Source organism: Oncorhynchus mykiss, chromosome 2 (assembly GCF_057628025.1).
Source record: "Oncorhynchus mykiss isolate SJ-2025 chromosome 2, ASM5762802v1, whole genome shotgun sequence".
Taxonomy (NCBI): Eukaryota; Metazoa; Chordata; class Actinopteri; order Salmoniformes; family Salmonidae; genus Oncorhynchus; species Oncorhynchus mykiss.
The window spans coordinates 86,012,435-86,032,734 of record NC_143023.1 but is presented as its reverse complement, the minus strand read 5'-3'; the positions used below and the strand labels follow the sequence as shown (position 1 = coordinate 86,032,734).

The 20,300-nt window shown below is 41.8% G+C and overlaps 1 protein-coding gene across 6 annotated transcripts in view; it reads left to right on the top strand.

Moving 5' to 3' along the window:
• Window positions 1-20,300, top strand: part of ccnd2a (cyclin D2, a) — a 276,544-nt gene that overhangs the window by 243,743 nt on the left and 12,501 nt on the right. For 3 of the 6 annotated variants that reach the window (XM_090211002.1, XM_090211008.1, XM_090211004.1), the window contains 2 exons: window positions 3,785-4,000; window positions 7,875-8,034. In XM_090211002.1, coding sequence (XP_090067128.1) covers window positions 3,785-4,000; window positions 7,875-8,034 — 376 coding nt within the window. Of the gene's footprint in view, window positions 1-82; window positions 2,433-2,815; window positions 3,462-3,784; window positions 4,001-7,874; window positions 8,035-20,300 lie in introns of those variants that run through there. The other 3 variants (XM_036957787.2, XM_090210998.1, XM_090211016.1) reach the window with 3 other exon arrangements.

Below are 20,300 nucleotides of genomic sequence, written 5' to 3'. Positions count from 1 at the left end.
TACATAGGTTGAAATATGAATTAATGGATATTATAACAAACGCATATTGACACCCGAGGAGGTGGTGGAGAAGCATGGCCATCAAGGCGCTTCACAAGCGTATCTGTCTGGCAAAGTAGAAACTTCAATTGGACATGATTGTGCGCATGTTGGCTCAATTTAGTCTACTACTGCATCGTTTTATGCATTCCATGTGTGAGCCTTTAAGATCAGTCATTATGGCACAGATGGGTTTGCACGATGTAGAATGTTGATTGTTTATTCTGTTTCTCTGAGGGAAATAATTTATCCCAAAATAATTCATTGAAATGCGTCAGGGACACGATAAATATCTGGGGGAACTCCCCCTATACACTGCCACAAAACGAGCAACTTTCTGGATGTGTAGGCTAGTAGTCTATACTATTGTTCGTTGAAAAACATCCCTTATTGTCTTTGATGTAGTCGTTCTTGTCGTCCAAAACATTCCGACTCAGTGCCTCATTCATGTAGTATTTGTGGTTGATAGGTTATCATGGAACCAATTAAGAAGCAGTTATAGCCTCAGCCTAGGCTATATTTCTCTAATTTTTGCGTATAATAAACAAGTTATAGAAATGTTGATCTTTATTGTAGTAGCTTAGTCTGCTTGTCGAACTTCTTACTTTTAAAAGTCTAACTGTTTTTTAGTTAAAACTTTAAAACGTGTGTGATGTGGAGGTTTCATCCATTTGGAATGTGTTGCTTTGCCATGTCTTAATTGCTTGTTGTTGGATGCAATTTTACGATTCCTATCTATGCTAGGGGGGCAATAACATTAGCTAATCGTGTGAATTGATAAATAGTTAGTTATTGTAGGAGTTGGACCGCCCTGGTTCTCCGAATATAGCCTATGCAATAGAATTCTGCCCAGTAACAATCGGCAAGCCTCGGTCACGCGCAGAAGACCTATTGGCTATATGCAAAGTGTGACATGGGGAGGAAACTATCTCGAGACAAAAAAGTGCTTTAAAGAGGCATTTCCCACTTCTCTCACAAGTATGAGAACAAAGGTGTTGCCATTCAGACCGATAGAGACGCCCACTCGAATGGAATTTAACAACTTTGAGCGCAGCGGAAGACTGCCCCCTCTGCATATGAAAGACAATCCATGCAGGAGAGTCTAGTTGACTCATCTTTGGGGGTAGAATATTATTAGAGACTAACCTTTTTTGGCAAACTATCAGTTCTGCTTTAAGCTCCTCCAACATTACACTGTAGCATATTTAAGAGACCTTTAACAAGGCATAATACCTAGAATTAAGTATTGGACATGGGTCCTATGTGTATCGTTCTGCATATGAATGTAATGATCACAACCTCAACCACATGGATTATATTTATATATGAATACATGCAGTTGTCCAATACAGAACATAGGCTGTCATCGTGGTGTTATCTATAAGAGAAGTTTGTCGCAACAGCTTTTTTATGCTGCATTGCATTTCCTAGAAAGCTATCTCATTCAACCACAAGCGAGCTGTTGCTATATAAAAGATAGTTATGGTAGACCTTTGTGTGTGTGTGTGTGTGTGTGTGTGTGTCGGGGAGAGCGAGAGGGAGCGCGGGGCGATTAGAAGTTAATCAAGTGCATTCGAAAAAACAACAGAGCAAGCAAATCAACAAGGATACGTTTTTTTGTTGATAAACTGAAATACAGAAATAAAATTGGCCTAATGCATGTTTATGAAGTTGTCAACTTGGGTACATTGCTATTCCTGCATTCATAGCCTAGCCCTAGGCTACATCCCCTCTGAAGGCAGAAAAACTGTAACACTTGCTAAATGGATCAATTGTTCCAGTTATATAGCCTATATTATCCGAGTACATTTTCTCAATTTGTTCCTGTGACGCATGGTTGGGGTTTTAATTGTGGTAATATTGTCATGATAAAATAAAATTAATATGAAGTTGTCATCTAAAAGTGGAGAGAAAAGAGGAACAAATGTTTGAGTAACTGCTCAACATAGTGTGGTCTGCGCTGCTGCTCGCGTCACTTTGGTCGGAAAAGGCAGGCTTAAAATGTAACGCCAGAAGAAAGTAGAAGCGAACTGAGGGGGAGAGGAAAAAGTTCGCAAGGAGAGGCAGGACTACTCTTGGGAGCCCTGCAGTCTCACTTTTATGCCTCCAAAATACTTTCCTTCCAGCTTCTTTGCATCTAGCAATATTGTTTAGTATTATCACTAGAATAATCCGGCTTTGTAAAAACTGAAACGACCATGGAGCTGCTTTGCCTCGAAATGGACACCATTTTAAGAGCTCGTCCTGATCCGAATATTCTGTGTGATGATAGGGTATTACAAAGCCTGTTGACCATTGAAGAACGATTTATTCCCCAATGTTCTTATTTCAAGTGCGTTCAGAAAGATATTCAGCCATTTATGCGGAGGATGGTTGCTACTTGGATGCTGGAGGTTTGTACCGAAATACTCTGTAGGCTCACGACTCATATCAAAACACACTCAAATCGGACCTATCGCTCTGTCATTTTGTCCAGTTTGTATGGTGTGAGAAAGAGGAGGGTTGCACATCATATTGCCGAATATACAATCATGATAGCCTATAATTCGTTTATTTTATTAATATGGTTTTATTTTTTGAACCAAGTCACTGACGATTACGTCTCAGATACATTGACAGGTGGTTACAGTGGTGTAGTCTTTCACCAGATAAAGCTTTTCTTTGCATAGGTCGGATCTAGGAAAGGTGCACGGGATTATTTGTTATATATTTTAAAATTGCCTAAATATGTCCATGCACACGTATGCAGTTCAATGCTAGCCCTATTCTAGCCTATATTCTAACGCCATGTTGTTTTTTCAGGAACTGTTGCAGTTTTTCTGACGATTTTACAGATCATAAACGCTATACCTGTTGTTGAAACGTGGCATAAATGAAAGAGCAGTGTCTAAACGACATAGTCATCATTGAAATTAATGCGAAATATTGATCAAACATTTTCTATTTATTTTTTAAATATTGGATCGCGGAAGGGGTGCGGGCCTTTCTGTCCCTCTGGTCTCCTCATTGAAATCCGTCACCCAGGAATTAAGTTAGATTTTTTACAATTTGTTTGACATAATATGTTGGGAATTGTCTGAATAGAAACCTGACCGTCAGAGCTTTATTTTCATGGAATAGTTATTTTACTGACATTCATGAAATATTTTATATTAATTTTTGAAAATATATTTCGACCTGGTGGTGACGCACTCGAGATCAGCCACATGCTACTTCGTTTTACATTTGACAATTATTTCGCATTTATCTTCAAATTACATGTTTATCAATTGTCGGGTCTGATGTGAAAGACATTGGTGTTCATTATGATGCGAAAATTATAGGTGTAGACAATTTATTTATATTTTTAAATATTTTAGGAAAATATGACGAAGGAAAAAAAGAGGTTCCGTACTGTGCTGCATGGGTGTTTTTTGGCTGGGGTAATTGTGACTTGAATTAATTTCTTACTGAAGGAATGTGATTCTATTGACAGCCTGTGCCTGAGAGCTTTTTCAAACATTGAAAATAATCTTATTTAGAATTTATTGATGATGTCGCAACAACTCTGGGTGGGGCTCAATTATTGGCCAGGTCCCAAAGGGTTTCGACGAATTTATATGCATATCTGGCTGTTACATTATTTCCTTAATTTCGTTATCATTTTTATGTTTCACATGTATTGAACACATTATAGGTAATTGAAATAACTGGAATTTGATGATGCCAATTGCTGCACATTGTCACATGTCACCTCTCTCTCTAGGTTTGTGAAGAACAGAAGTGTGAGGAAGAGGTTTTTCCCTTGGCAATGAACTACTTAGACAGATTTTTAGCTGTGGTTCCAACCAGAAAGTGTGATCTGCAGCTTCTTGGAGCAGTTTGCATGTTCCTTGCATCCAAATTGAAAGAAACTCGTCCATTAACTGCAGACAAACTCTGCATCTACACTGATAACTCCATCAGACCACAGGAGCTGCTGGTAAGCAACAGTTGGTTTCTGCCAGCAAAATTATGAGTTACATTTCAGATTGTTATTGTTGGCTTTGTCAAATATGAAACTCATGGCTATTTGTCAATGTTTATGTTATGGGCCAAAAGCCACCTACATATATATGTTTTATATTTATTCATATTATATATGATACTGTCCATTTTCTCTAAGGATGAACTATTATGGAATATAATTAACTGAAATCATCAGCCAACCTAGATTAAATGTTTGGCCCCATCACTCTAGGAATGACCCAGAGTGCTTTGTCCCCCAAGAGTTATACTGTACTACAGGTAACTGCCAAAATAAAGGAAACACCCAGATTCTACAAGTGTCTGGAACTCTATTGGAGGGATGAGACACAATTCTTCCACAAAAATTATATAATTTGGTGATTTGTTGATTGTGGTGGAAAATGCTGTCTCAGGTGCCGCTCCAGAATCTCCCATAAGTGTCCAATTGTGTTGAGATCTGGTGACTGAGACACACACACCCTTTAAACCCCCTATGGTCTTTTGAGACCCCTCTTTCAAGGTCACTGAGAACTCTTCTAGCCATGGTAGTCAAAATTATGGCACGATGGGGTGTTAATTGCTTAATTAACTCAGGAACCATACCTGTGTGGAAGCACCTGCTTTCACTATACTTTGTATTTTTGATTTACTCAAGTGTTTCCTTTATTTTGGCAGTTACCTGTATATTGGACTGTACAGTAGGTTTTTGTACAGTGGTCTCCATCACCATCTAGTGGCAAATATTTGTAGTAGAGCGAGGTCAGCCGTTGAACTGAAGCCAAGGTTTAGATCCGTGGAGTGATTGATCTTTAGAGACTTCAGTCTACAGAGAGGAAGTCTCCCATATTGATGGTCCTGGCAAACAAAATGTTGTCTTTGACCTCCAGTTTGCTCCACTCAAGTTTTGACATAGATAGATGTCCTCAAAGAATGGACATTTACAGGTTTTTGTAGATCCTGCTTCAAAAAGTACTTTTTCCAATGTGTTAGAAAACAATGCTTATTACTTGCATACAGTACATTACAATTTTGCATTGGATTAGTTCACTAATTGGATGTCTTGGTTGTAGGCGCTCACAACGAGGTTTCACTTGACCTGGTGTGGGTACATCCTGCTTGTCTTGGTTAGGGTTTCTGCTGCAGTCATTGGTACCCAAAAGTTAGAGCCTTTGGCAATCTCATAGGGTCATGGTGGACCCAAGTGGTGGTGAACATTTAAATAGTCAGTTTCTCACATCAAAAGTATTTCCTCTGCGACCCTACTTAAACATTCTTTAGTAAACAATAGTCAATCCCACCCATGTTGTGAAAGAGGCCCCATATTATTCAGCTGAGAGCTTGGGGGCTGCCTGGGCCTGACCCACCTCCTCAGTTGATTGCTGATCCCAATGCTGTGGTACTAAATATGTATGGGTTGGAGAGGCCAGCCATTCCCTGTGATGACAGGTCCTGCATCAGTGGTCTTAGGGGCTGAGTCTGTCCCTCCTCCTATCTCTCATTGGTTGTTATTGTATTATTGCTGACAGAAGCATGATCAACATCAGGTGAAGATTCATATTTTGCTGGACTGGGCTGAGCTGTATCCACCCATACATGTTGTTTAGGCATGGGTCAGAGGAGTACCATGTTTCTGAGATGGTTTCATGAGGGTTGCCTGGTCGTGTTCACAATTAGCTTCTCTTTAAGGCAATCTTTTGGCTGACAGATACAGGAAACAGGAGATCAGCTGCTCGGCCCATGTGATCGTTTTTTTGTCCCCATCTTTGGTAACAATTTCTTGTAAAATAAACCACAATGTCACCCAGAAGGTGGGACCGGAGGCACCAGCAGAAGGAAGTGGGTGCCTGCATGGAGGGTGTGTTGCAAGGTTTTGCCACAGCTCGCTCTCTCTCTCTTTCTGTCTATCTCTCTCTATCTCTGTCTGTCTCTCTCTCATTCTCTCTCTCGCACTCTCTCTCTCTCAGCTTGTGTCTGTCAGCTCGTGTCTGTTTTCTACCACAGCAGAAAGCAGACCTCTAATGATAGAGAGGGGAAACACTGCAGAGTGTGGACAAGAGTCAGGGCCATCTATCTATACGATTCCTCATTGATTCCTTGAATTCTAACCGCAGCATCACATTTGTCAACGGCCTATTTCTCAGCGGTATCTGTGGCATTCTTATGGAGTGACTCACTGAACCTTAGCAGTTTTTTTACAGTTTTTGTAAGTTGATAGGGAAACACAACACCTTGTGAAACTGAAGTGGGGATATCATAGGGATGCATCATAGTGTGTGGTCCCCTTCCAGAGGAGAGAGAGAGATGCAGTTCACCTGATATTGGGAATGAGATTTGGTCATCAGTTCAAAATTACTGATATACAGTTCGCCTGATATTGGGAATGAGATCTGGTCATCGGTTCAGAATCACCCTGTCGTGGAGTTTTAAAGGCAGTTAATGGCTGCCATATTGGACCTGCGTTGTCTCATGACTAAGAACCATGTGACTCTGAAGGGGAAATCACTAGCATCCCAGGTCTTAGGCACAAGGACAGTCGCAAACCACAAAATTTCTCCCAAATTAGTCACCAGCTCCTTCCGTTACTCATCCTTTCTTCTCTAAGAAACAAGGGCAACCGTATAACTCAAACAACCTCCCACCCCCCCAAGAAAAATAAAACCATGTGATTTAAGATAGGCCTAAATGTCATTGGCTATTGCTGATAGACATTGGGATTGTGCAGTTGAGGATACTGCTCACGATTGAACAAGTTCAAGTTGATTAGTTTTAGGGAAACTGTCATTTTGTTTTAGCCTCTCCTTTTATGCTGTTCACATCAAACATTAGGTATACACTTGTTTTGTATGTGTGTCAGGTGAGCTGTAAAATCGTTGTAAATTAGCTCTGTTTGTTTAACATTATCGATCGAATTTCAGAGGTGTCAATTTGAATTTAGCTAGGTGCTCAAAGTAGCAAAACAGGTCCTAACTCTGGTAACTTAATAGCTTCCAACAAGTTATGACAAAGGTTAAATTATGCTATCCTGTGCTAACCTATTTGCTGTGCATTTTGTCTTGCATTTGTACTTGTATAATCGATACTGTGTATAACACCACGGTACTTCTTGCTGCCTACGGAGCAGCAAGAGAAATTGCCCCTGTCTACCCGAGTACTCCGTTCTGCCACCTCTTGTCTCCTGGCTCTACCACCTCTGCCAAAGGGCAGCTTCTCTGTCCTGGCACCCCGATGATGGAACCAGCTTCCCCCTGAAGACAGGACAGCAGTCCCTGCCTATCTTCCAAAAACATCTGAAACCCTGCCCTCTATTTTAGATAATTGCACAGCCCCCCCCCCCCCCCCCCCATAAATAAATAAATAAGCATTTTGTGAACTAACACACACACTTGACTCATTTTCCTCTTACTGGCTGACTTTACTGACAGCCACTTTATTGAGGAAAAAAGTACTTGCTGTGATATGTGGTTGTTCCACCTAGCTATGTTAAGATGAATGCACTAACCGTAAGTTGCTGTGGATAAGAGCATGTGCTAAATTATTAAATGTAAATGTATTATAAAAAAAATCTAAATAGATTGTTGACCAAATGATCAACCATATAGGAATCTATTCATTGCCTCTGTTGGCTTGAGCATGTTAGTGAGAGCTAGTTTTAGAGTCCCTATCTCCCCCCTCCTCCCCCATCCAACCTGGCTCAGTCTCAGCTAGGCTGGTGCCATGTATATACAGTATGTTTAGCCTTGTTGCCGCTCTCATCCTAAAACAGTCTCTCGCTCTCTGCTCTCTCTCTTTTGCCTTCTCTTTTGCTCTCTCGCTCTCTCTTGCTCTCTTTCTCTCTCTTTCTGTTTCAGGAGTGGGAGCTGGTGGTGTTGGGGAAGTTGAAGTGGAACCTGGCGGCTGTCACACCAAACGACTTCATCGAACACATCGTGAGGAAGCTGCCGTTGCCCAAGGACAAGCTGGCGCTGATACGTAAACATGTGCAGACCTTCATCGCCCTCTGCGCCACAGGTATGTTGCATCCTTTATTGATACTAAAGTCTCACTGGTGGATATTTATTTCATCAAAAGATGAGCCAATGTGGGTTGCCATCTGATATCACTTTTGGCTCCCAAAACGATAATGGATGTGCTGCCAAGTCAATTAGGTGCTGATGTCTTGCGTCAACATAGTTGCAAAATATCCTTGTCTCCCCTTCTTTCGACACAAAATCAAAATATCCTTTCTGAGCAACAATGACTGGCGGAGACCCCATTCAGGTAGCTTTGTGGGCCCCCCGTCAATGTGGTGTCATTTCACTTAAGTGAGATGGATTACCTCAATGTGAAAATATGTGGGGCTTAGAAAAGCATGTGTCATGGAAGGACGTGTCTCTGTGAGAGTCTCATGTCCACGTCCATCATGTTTCCCACGGCTTTGGCGGCTGGTACGGCCATGTTCTGTAGGCATATCAGAGAATAGAGTGACACTTCAAAGGACAGCAGCCTGGTTTAAAGGACATTCCTGTGTTCCTGTGTGCTCTGGGACCAAGGGAGGACCTGATGGGGGTGGGACTGGGTATTGTCCCCTCCGCTCTCCAGGGTGGATTGTTTCTTCAAGATCAAACATCAAGTTGTGGGAGTGAGAGGAGATTCTCTAAATATGATCTGAAAATCTGGAGGAGGGTGAGAGCAAAGAAAGAAAGAGATGAGGAGGAGCATATTGTTCCTGCAGTCCCGCATGTTTTCATATCTGTCCGTTTCCCTCTCTTACGCCTCCCTACTGCTTGAGGGCATGATGACTTTCCCATGTTCAGGGTGTGTTTGTGGGGCAGGTTCTCCCAGCACACAGCCCAGCAGTATGGGGGGTAATGGGATCCAGAGCTGCAGCAAGGCCCCCCTCTCCCTCCCTGGCTCCTCTGGACTCCACCCCAGGGTCCCACCTCTGGCCCCACAGGAATGCCCCCTACACTCCCTTATGGGTGAGATCCATGTGGTGGTAGAGGAGTGTGTGTATGGATGGATGGAAGGGAGTTACGGTGACAGGTCTCTAAACATTGCCACTTTTGATGTAGAATCCCTTTTCTGATTGTGCAATTGATATTGTATGTTGTGAAAGACAGAGCACATTGATGGTCTCCATGGGAACTGGCCCCATTGTTCTCAATTTGTCACTCTGTGCCTCTCTCTTTTTCTTTCTCTCTTTTTCACTCTCTCTTCATGCTCTCCTTTATGTTCTGTGCCATTGGAGAGATGAATGTAAGGGAATGACTGTGTCAGTGATCAGACCTATTCCCAAAGCAACATTGCACAAGGCTCCCAGTGCACTTGGTCCACAATTGCTTCAGTGAGGCAGTGGATATACATTTATGAGTCTTGTGGAGGGAGATGTCTTCCTGATGTCTTGTAGAAGGAAGCCTTGTTGCAGATAACTCGGATTAGCAGTAGGCTATTTTGTCTTCATACTCCTCAGATTTCAGATTCATATGTAGGCAAAGAGCATGTTGAACAATTTGGTGCATCTGAAGATCTCTGGGAATTCAAACCCCATTTTGTGCAATGTTCCCAGCCATAAATCAACTCAACTATCTTGTGAGATTCCTCCCTGAGAATCTCCCTCCAGACATGCTTAGAAGGTGAAGCTGGAGGAGGAAGTTTCTAGGGCTTTGCTATTTGCAAGACAGTTGACAACAGATCTCCTGGGGTCTCAGTATTTCATGCATAGAAGTGATTCAACTCACCCCCACCTCCACCCCCTCTTCTTGGAAAATGTCCATAAACCAACTCTTCTGTATTTGAGTGAGAGAGAGGAGAGGTGGAGAGAAAAAAAGGCTCTAATTTTTAATGGTTCCTCTCTTTTGATGGAAAAGTTCTGTTCGAGGCACTCTGGGGATTTGGTCAGGTGGCTGTGGGCCGGGAGGCACAGGCTGGTTTAGTATTAATTAATAATGAGGGAGGGTCCATTCAGCACTATGCAAATGGTCTAGGGCTCGGCTACAGGCTGGGAGAAAGGAGACAAAGAGCCGGCTCTACATTTCATATGCAGAGGCATGTAAGGGTCAGCACAGCGGGGGCACTCCATAGGAATCACCAACGTCTCCCCAGGGAAGCCTACAGGATAATGGTGGAGAAACAAGCCCATTAAGGGAGATTATGGCCTCCTTCTTCCACAGAGACACCAAGCACTTCTTGTCCCCTTGTTTCCCCCTGGTCTCCTGTCCCGTTCTTTCAATAGAGGTAAAGGAGGGGTTGGGGATAGTGGTGCGCGGGTCAGCTGTTGGTTCACCCGCACCAGCCCGCAATTCCTAATAACCAATCCGCAGCTGCCCGACTTGTGATAAAGTGACTTGTGATAATGTGATAAAGTGAAAATCTGAGGCCCACACCCGACCCCAAACCCACAAAAATGAAAACATTTTCTATAGGCTACAGTCAAAGACGGTGGAACGATTTTTCTTTGAGTGTGGGTGCAGGATTTTTTTGTTGCCTGATTTTAGATATGTTTCTGCTTATAATTTCTGACATTTTGGTAGGCTATTTCTTAGTCCCCTTGTCTATAATTAGATACATGCAGCTTCTCTTCTGTCATTATACACTGAGTATACAAAGATCAAGTGAATCCAGGTGAAAGCTATGATCCCTTATTGATGTCACTTGTTAAATCCACTTCAATCTGTGTAGATGAAGGGGAGGAGACAGGTTAAATAATTATTTTTAAGTCTTGAGACAATTGATACATGGATAGTATATGTGTGCCATTCAGAGGGTGAATGGGCAAGACAAAATATTTAAGTAGCTTTGAACGTGGTATGGTAGTAGGTGCCAGGTGCACCGGTTTGTGTCAAGAACTGCAATGCTGCTGGGTTTTTCATGCTCAACAGTTTCTTGTGTGTATCAAGAATGGTCCACCACCCAAAGGACATCCAGCCAACTTGACACAACTGTGGGAAGCATTGGAGTCAATATGGGCCAGCATCCCTGTGGAACACTTTCAAAATCTTGTGGAGTCCATATCCCAACGAATTAGGAAGGTAATGTTTGGTATACTCAGTGTATGTTACCCTAAGAAGACTAAATAAACCCTTGCTCACCAGAATGTCATACATCGATAGAATGAATGCTTCAATCTAGTTGACATCGGTAAACTTTTCTGTCATCTTCTTTCAGGGAGCAAAGATGTTTAGGGGCCAGGGAGAAAATGCAATTAGAAAACAAAACAAAACTGGAACAATCAATTTGACTTTTTTTTTCTTCTTTTTTTCTCACCTTTATTTAACCAGGTAGGCTAGTTGAGAACAAGTTCTCATTTACAACTGCGACCTGGCCAAGATAAAGCAAAGCAGTTCGACACATACAACAACACAGAGTTACACATGGAGTAAAACAAACATACAGTCAATAATACAGTATAAACAAGTCTATATACGATGTGAGCACGTGAGGTGAGATAAGGGAGGTGAAGGCAAAAAAAAGGCCATGGTGGCAAAGTAAATACAATAAGTAAAACACAAGTAAAACACTGGAATGGTAGATTTGCAGTGGAAGAATGTGCAAAGTAGAAATAAAAATAATGGGATGCAAAGGAGCAAAATAAATAAATAAATACAGTAAGGAAAGAGGTAGTTGTTTGGGCTAAATTATAGGTGGGCTATGTACAGGTGCAGTAATCTGTGAGCTGCTCTGACAGTTGGTGCTTAAAGCTAGTGAGGGAGATAAGTGTTTCCAGTTTCAGAGATTTTTGTAGTTCGTTCCAGTCATTGGCAGCAGAGAACTGGAAGGAGAGGCGGCCAAAGAAATAATTAGTTTTGGGGGTGATCAGAGAGATATACCTGCTGGAGCGCGTGCTACAGGTGGGTGATGCTATGGTGACCAGCGAGCTGAGATAAGGGGGGACTTTACCTAGCCTTTACCTTTAAGGAAATATAAAGCTGTAAAAACAACCCAACATGTTTCTGGTAAGTTTTCAGTTCGGCTTGGATACATATTTTATGTGGTTGAAATACTATCAGTTTTATGATGCTGATAAAGATAGTACCTCTGTGGTATTTAACTGAGCATTCAAATTCTCAAGAGGCTGAAAGAAAAATCATATTTCTCCCCACCAGTTCCCAGGTCAAAATTTTGCCCACATTTTGTGTATCATTTACTGCAAGAAATGCTTAATTCTTCAGGAGTTAATATTAAGGCTATGTGAGAGGTTATAGACCTACAGTCAGTATCCAGATTTCATTCTCCATTTAACCCATCTGAACAGTAGGTTACAGTTCCCTTGACATGACATAAGCCAATTTGAGGTCCCAGTTTTGTGACTGTCAAATTTGCAAAGCTCCTCACAATCATCACACATAACATGCTCATAACATAACATAATAACATAACATAACATAATAGGCTCTGCTATCATCCTCTTTTAGCACTTCACCAAATGGGAAAGCCCAAACATTTATTTTCAACCCTCCTTTCACAGCTTTTCCGACATTGTTATTTTTGCCTCTGTGGATTGACGGGAACTTTATCTGCCGGTTCCCAAAACCATTGGGCGATTGGCGTGCAGGCTTTTCAACGCTAAATCTTAAGCTTATGCACTAATGCCAGACAGCCTAAAATAATGAAAGAACCTCAGTGTAGCCTAGATATAAGTTGCACAAGAATGACATTTGTGGCTTTTTTAAGGTATTGTTTTCTCTGTATTCAACCCGCCCTTCACTCACTTGCCCTTCATCCACATGGATATAACCGTGGGGACTGCGGGTTATGAGTCAACCCGCGCATCACTAGTTAGGGAACGAAGCAGATAGGCCTGAACCTGTCTAATAATCAGCTCCATCTGACTACTTTACTAGAGGTGGGATTCAGAATCCACTGGGACTGCATGGCGTAGGTCTTTAATTCTATACCCGTGTTTGTTGACAGAGAAAGCTTCTGATTTGATTTGTCAGAGCTTCCAACAAATTATTTCTCCTCCTCCTCTTCCAACTAATGAACCTCCTCTCTCCGTCTGCTCCAACTCCATTGATGTCTGATTAATCTGCAGCATCCATCCATGAGGCTAGAGGAAGCTTCCTCACAGTGTGCACACAGGAATGTGATACACGGTGTGTCATAGAATGGCATGTCCTGAACTAGCCTCACCTCACTGTGGTTATCAACACCATATCAGAAAACCTGGGGGCGGCCAGACTTCCACTGAAAAATACTCCAGGCTGATCCGGGAGGGCCATGTAGAACAGGGCACTAGCAGAGCGCTATATGCTTTGCCCTGAATGACGGGTGGCCACTGCATGTGGTAGACAACATAATGGGCTAGCATGACATGTCACAGTACTTACACTTAGATGCACGCACTAAACACAGGTCAAATACTAATGCTTTTAAGAAACAGTTAATTATCTTCTGACCACTGTCTCACTCTGACGGCAGGAGCGGGGTTTAGTGAGGTACACAGGGCTTCGGCAAACTGTGATTGGCAGATACAAGTGGGGGGGGGGGGGGGGGGGGGGGGGGGGCTTGTAGCTACCACTAATAAGAAAACAAGGGGTGTTGGGTAAGTACAACAAACTCCTTGTTCAGGGGTGCTGAAACTGCAGACTAAGGTAGGGTTTCCACCACTTCCCAATTCACCAGACGAATTCCACCCCATTCCTTTTCAATGGGAGCACGTGGAGCAATGCGCAGATGATTTTGGGAAGGTGAGCAGAGCTATAGAAAAGGTTCAGCTCTGCTCTACTTTATGCAAATTGCATGCGGCCACCACTGCCGTTAACCAAACACTGTTACGTCTGTCATTAGTTCCGGGCAAGTACAACCAAAAAAAGGTGTAGGAAAGCCAATCATCGCTGTCTGTTTTTCAAATTCTATATGATTTTACTTTGCTAGAATACAGACACAAAATAAGGTCAATGGCATGGAGGATTGTAGTGAATTGTTGGTGTTAATGGTAGGTGAAGAGAGATTTGCCCAATGATGTTTGCTTGTGCTGCTAGCTAGCTAGCTATGAACATCAAGCAACCCAAACCTCAAAGCTGTGATCAAAGCCACCATTTTGTAAATGTGTTGAGTAAATTGTATTGTGAAATGTGCCTACCAAAGGTTAGAAATCACCAGTAGCACACATTATAACATTGTAAATGATACACTAAGCATGAATGTCCCATGTAATATGCTACCAATTGGATTATGGTATCTTAACATTATGATTCTCATATAGTATAGCTTATGGCTCTTTAGTTATACTGGTGTCATGACATTGATGATTATAGCTCACTTCCTGTAAAATACATAGGCCTAAATGCACATGAATGGGTACTTTGGGAAAAGGAAATTGTGTCTTTGACTTGCAAACATTGTTGTGCAAATCTCTCTTTACCCACCATCAACACCAACATCTCTGCGATCCTCCTCCATCCCATTGACATTCTGATTTTGTCTCTCTATTTCAAAATCATTCTCAGCAAATCAACAAGGTAGAATTACAACACTCCACACTAGTTTACCTTTTTAGTTTAAGTAGCCTACAAACTGCCAGCTCTGTATTTTCATTTACAGTACCCAAAATGGAAGGGTTAGATTTGCACTAAACAATTTCATGTCAGAATAATGTGGTAGAAAATCTGTTTTATGGTTAGCCTCATATACATTATCTACTGGTACCATTTTAAATGAGAGGGCTCACAACTGGACAAGAATGTAATGTTCATTTGAGAAAGCAACATAGAAACACAAATTAGAGACAGATCCCCTTCATACCTTTTTTTTTATTGCAGAATTGTGATCTGTGATGAATGAACATTGACACTAGTTCATCTTGAATAATGTTTTAAACAAGTTTAAACACTTCACTTCCATGAATCAACATTGAGTGAATCAAAATATAATTTCAAAATGTACAAATAATCTAAATGTTGTAAATGTTAGACATCTTAGTAAGTAGGCTATTATGACAAAAGCATCATTTCAGGTGAACCAAAATGTCCATACCAGAGTTGGCCAACCTTGCTCTACTCCCTGATCAACTGGGTGAGCAGGCTTCTATTTCAGCCCAGCAATAATACACATTATTACCAATTCATTAGGTTTGATTAGTTTAATCAGGTGTGTTAGTGCCGGGCTGTAACAGAAGTCTGCACACACAGCATACAGTGTACCTGCAGAAGAAGGATTGGCCTGCTACAGTTGTAATATGTTTGTAGCCTATAATTTGTGTGTGACTTTTAACTGTATTGTTGTATACAACATTTGTTAACATAACACATTCAACCCATGACATACAAGGACGTGCCAGCAGTCTCTTGGGACATTCACTGGGACCTCCTCTGCAGACAGGCTTTCACAGCTCTCCTTATCTGAGGACAGACATCACAAAGAAACAGGCATAATTATATTACAATTAGATAGCCCTGACTATTATCTATTTCTGTCTTCATAGTTTTCCTGTCTAGGGATTAAAACTAGAGATATTTGCATAATCTCATCGCACAACCTGCCCTATCTAACTAGTATACCTACTCCCTTTTCTGAAAGCTGGAGCAGAAAATCCTTTCACCCTCTTCCATTGCTGTTATCTACAAACATATTTGGAGCACAAGTTTTTAATTTACAATGATAAATAGGCTTACACCATGATAATAAGCTAATATGAAGTTAACTAGCTGTAGTATGTAGAGTTGGTTAGCTAGCTAGCTAACGATCAGTTCATTAGCCTACACACTGGCCTCCTGTAGCTAGCTAATACATTGTTTTTTTGTTTTTTTTTCTAAATGTATTTAATTATTTACTTGAATAGATTCACGCCTACACCCACGCCCACGAAGCTGCCAATCTTTTGGAGTTGTAGTGATGTCAAGCGGAGGCACCACTTCTGGTCGAAACGTACCGTAAGGGCTGGCCTTTTTAACATCCACCATAAAGCCAAACAATGAATGTGTGGACGTTACAGTTGTCCTAACAGGAAGTGATTTTCTAAGGGCACAGATTAACCACTGAAAATAACATCTGAGGTTTGGAAGTAAAGTAAATGTTAGTGGCTGGTGGGTTTTGACATGAATGATGTTCTCATAACACAAGAAGTCTCCCTGAGCACAGCTGGAGTTTCTAGGTAAAGATGCGTCGGTCGGCTATTCCTCAGCTGTTTATACAATTTTATCGGTCGAATACTGTCTGGAAATGAAACTCAACTACAGAAAGTCATGGATGAGGGATTCTAACTGGGCTCCAAACGAAAGCTGCCAATTCATGTTCTTCCAGTTCAGAGGGGTCTGCTTCCTCCCACGCCAGGCCTGAGTGCTGTTGCTCAAGTCTCTGGGTCTCGGTGGTGCAACACTGAAGCAAGTTGTTACAGGATCCAACCGTTAAGGAGGATTCCTGTTTTTGTTTCTGGCAAATCAATGTGCCTTTGAGGCTGTGCCGTGGTGACCCAAACCATTTCTTCTAAAAAATTGGAGTAGATGTGTTCTTATGGAATAAGCAAAGTTATGAAACCTGCCAAGATAAGAATGTCAGATGATTCTTTCCTAGAAAATTAACTCTCACTTTCTATGCAACAGTAGTAAGACATACTGCAATAAAAGTCAGGAGGTTCACAGTTGTTTGTAGTGCCTCTCCTCTCTGACCGAGAGCAGTTTAGCCAGACTGTAAGCTGTAAATGTTGTTTTTTGACTACCTGGTCCACTCCATTAGTGGTGAGAAACAGCATAATGCCAGTCTCAAAATGATGTTTGTCTATGACCTTAATCAATCAACAGGGCCAAGGTCCTCAAAATGGAACCCAGTAAAAAACACACAAACTTTGCATCTGTATAGAACAGTCTATTGATTTATTGCACAAGAAAAAAAACTCAAGTTTCCAGCTTTTATAAATCTACAAGTTAAATGTGTATACAGTGCATCTCACCCACCCAGGAGTTGGCCTTGGTGAGTATGGCAGGCAGGCTGGGTGAGCAGAGTGGAGTGGAGGCCTGGGGATGGATGTTCTGGAGGGGATGGGGGGGCATTGAAGGGGGTGAGAGGCCTGCAGGCAGGGCCAGTCAGCCGCTACTCACTGAGCTTTCTATCACAGGCGTCCCCACTCAGCTACATACACATTTTATCCTCAGCATGAATATCAATTAGGCTAGCCTGAAATACAGCCATTCTTCCCCCCCCCATACACAGCACTCACCACTGGCCCACCAGCCCCAGAGTGGCAGCCTCTGTCGATGACCCTTGTTCTGCAACAGACCTGTCTTGTCCTCCGGGGCCAAAATTCAGCTTTCTGCCCACTGCTCCACTTAGGCTCCGTGTGTGTGTGTGTGTGTGTGTGTGTGTGTACACATATATGTCTTTGTCCCTTTTTCACTACAAAAAGCTGTGCTGGTAAAGTGCTGATGTGGTGCTCAGGGCTCTGTGCCCTCTTTCCTGTTTTGTGGAGGTTGTCATTAATAAATCAGCCCGTGGCAGTCGACCAGCAGCTAACACAGGGGTGTATAATAAGTTCATTTATTTGTCAACACTGAGCCACAAGATGAGAAAGCTTCTGGCTCTGCATGTTAAAAAGGCAGCGAGGGGCTGCTCCAGCAGCTCTCAAAGGACCTACCTCTTTGATTTGGAGCGAGAGAGCCATTGCACACACACACAGTTTGCTTTTGCTATTGAATATGGCAATATGTTAATGCATCGGCTGCTTCTCTATGGCTCTGTCCACTCCTCAAGCCCAAAGGTGGCCCAGCTACAGAGGAATAGCTGTGGATGGAGGTGTGAGGACGTGGGAGGGAGACCAACTCTTTTCTTCTTCCAAAAACTCACAAGGGTCTGGACACAGACTAGAAAGCGATGTGCAGCAGAGCGATGCCCCCCACCCACTACTCTCCCCCTTGTCCTTACTCTCCCCAGAACCACAGTCCCCCCTCTACTGCTCTTTGTACAGTTGTCGGATTGAATTGGTATCAGCGGAGAGGGTCTGTTGCCGGGTCTCTCAATTGGGTGAAATGAGGTGATGACTTCAGACAATGGAGCCACACTCTCCTGCTTATCCTCTCTCAGCTACTGGCTGCACCCAATTAATATGCACACAAAAAAATTGTCGCAAATACAAATCACTGGCTGCAACAAAGAGCTGGGCATCTGTGCCATTCAGAGGAGCTTGTTTCTAAAAAAATATATATTAAAAAATACGGTAAAAGATTAGTGAGAGAGACAGAGTGAGTGGAGCAATAGGGAGAAGGTATTGAAACTGATGGAAAAGGGGGGCAGAGAGCAGACAGACAAATTAAAGGAGTAGAACAGTTGTTTAAGCAATTCAGGGACTTCTGAGAAGTGTAACTTGGTAAAAGAAACAACGGTTGATTTCACCTAATTTTTACATTCTGCCATAAAGAGCACACATTCATCATTAAAAAAAATCATGTTTTCCCATCTCAGAAAATGACTATAGTAAGTGGCTGTTAAAGTAACAGGGTTGGCTGCAACAGGGTTGACGATTTAATCTTAAATCAGCCATTAATCCCCTTGTTACATGGGGAATGAAAGCTTCTTGTGCAACAGGGAGCGAAAATTTAACCCAAGCTTCACAGGAAAATTTTAATTGCTAAAACATTTCTAGCCTAAATATGGGTAACGGGGTTGACGTGTTGTGCTTTACCACAAAACACCAGAAAATGGCCAGCTCAACTGCTTTTACACTGTGATTTCACTATTAGATGTTACATTTTTCTTTTGAATGAAAAAAAGGAATAGTTTAACCAATTTAAAACGAGAATTCAGTTCACATAACTGGGTTGACCTTAAAATGAGGGACAGACGTATATTAATCACTAATCACATGAAATAAATAATAATCTTCAGAAATAACTTTGTCAAAGCAACAAAATAACTAGGGCTTTACAATGATGGTGAAAACTTGGAGACATTCTGGGGTAAAGTGGGTTGAAATCTTCCTAGAAGGCACAGAGAGAGCACAGAGAGAGCACAGAGAGAGCACAGAGAGAGCACAGAGAGTGCACAGAGAGCCATGTCAAAATGCACAATTGTTGGACTTTAGAAAGTCTTTATTCATATAAAACATCTGATTTATTGAATTCTCCATGTGGTCTATATTAAAATGGAAATGGCATCTAACAACTTGGAAACAGGCATTCATATCAGTCAAAAATATCAAACTCCCAGTTTATGCTACAAAACTAACTTTCTAAGAGGTTTTAAAATTGGTTGACTCAACATTCCATGACGTTCATTAAGGCATTGTTGTCAGAATAGATCGATGCTGTTCAATGCATGATTCATATAATTCACCAATACATTTGTTTCAGTTTCAATTACACAATATTTTTTACAAAAACGGACGAATGTAACGAAGGCTAGGAATGTCAATACATTCAAACTAGCAAGGTCAATGATCACAAGTCAGTCATAACGTTGCTAGTAGGCTAGCGTATTTATTTAGGGGGCAAGCTAAAAGTACAAAGCCTAACGTTAGCTAGATAGCTGCTAGGAGGATATCATGTCATTGGAGGAGTAGGTGAGTAACTTACTTTTTTTGGTGGCTACACAGCTAGACGCAAGTGTCATTTGGTTAGCTTGCAAGAAAGGTTCAGCAGCTATGCTGAACTTGAACGACTGTTATCCAGTTAGCATATCTCTTGCATTTGCAAATTCGCTCAGGCTATCTACTCTGATTTCAGAGTACTCTCGTCTGAGTGGGCCAGAGCACAAAATCACTTAATGAACATGCAACACCTGCTGAATAGGACCGGTCTCAGTAAACCAAGGCAAAAAAGTAATAGTTTGTCACGAACACTCTAGATAACATGCAAACAGCCTAACCAGCTCTGTAAGGGCAATGAAGTTACTATTCCCTATCATTTATCAGTGCAATTTTGATGGCCAACTAGCTGAAAAAGTTTGAGAGGGTTTATCTAATGTTCCGTTAGATCATCTTGCTCTGGCTAGCATTAGTTGTTGATCTTGTTGTTGATGTGCATAACTGAGGGAGAGAGCGCTTACCTTTTCATGGTTGTTTGTACACTCTTGTAAAAAAAATAATAATAATTTAAAAAAAAAGTTTTCTTCGGCTCTCCCCATTGGACACCCTTTTAAAGAACCCTTTTTAGTTCCAGGTAGAAAGAACCCTTTTCCGTTCGATGTAAAAACCCTTTCCACAGAGGGTTCTACATGGAACCCAAAAGGGTTCTATCTGGAACCAAAAAGGGTTCTCCTACGGGGACAGCCAAAGAACCCTTTTGGATCCCTTTTTTCTAAGAGTGTATCTTTGATTGGCTAGGGCGCAGCAATCTGCGTAGACTCCGGTCCAGGACGAGACAGATGTT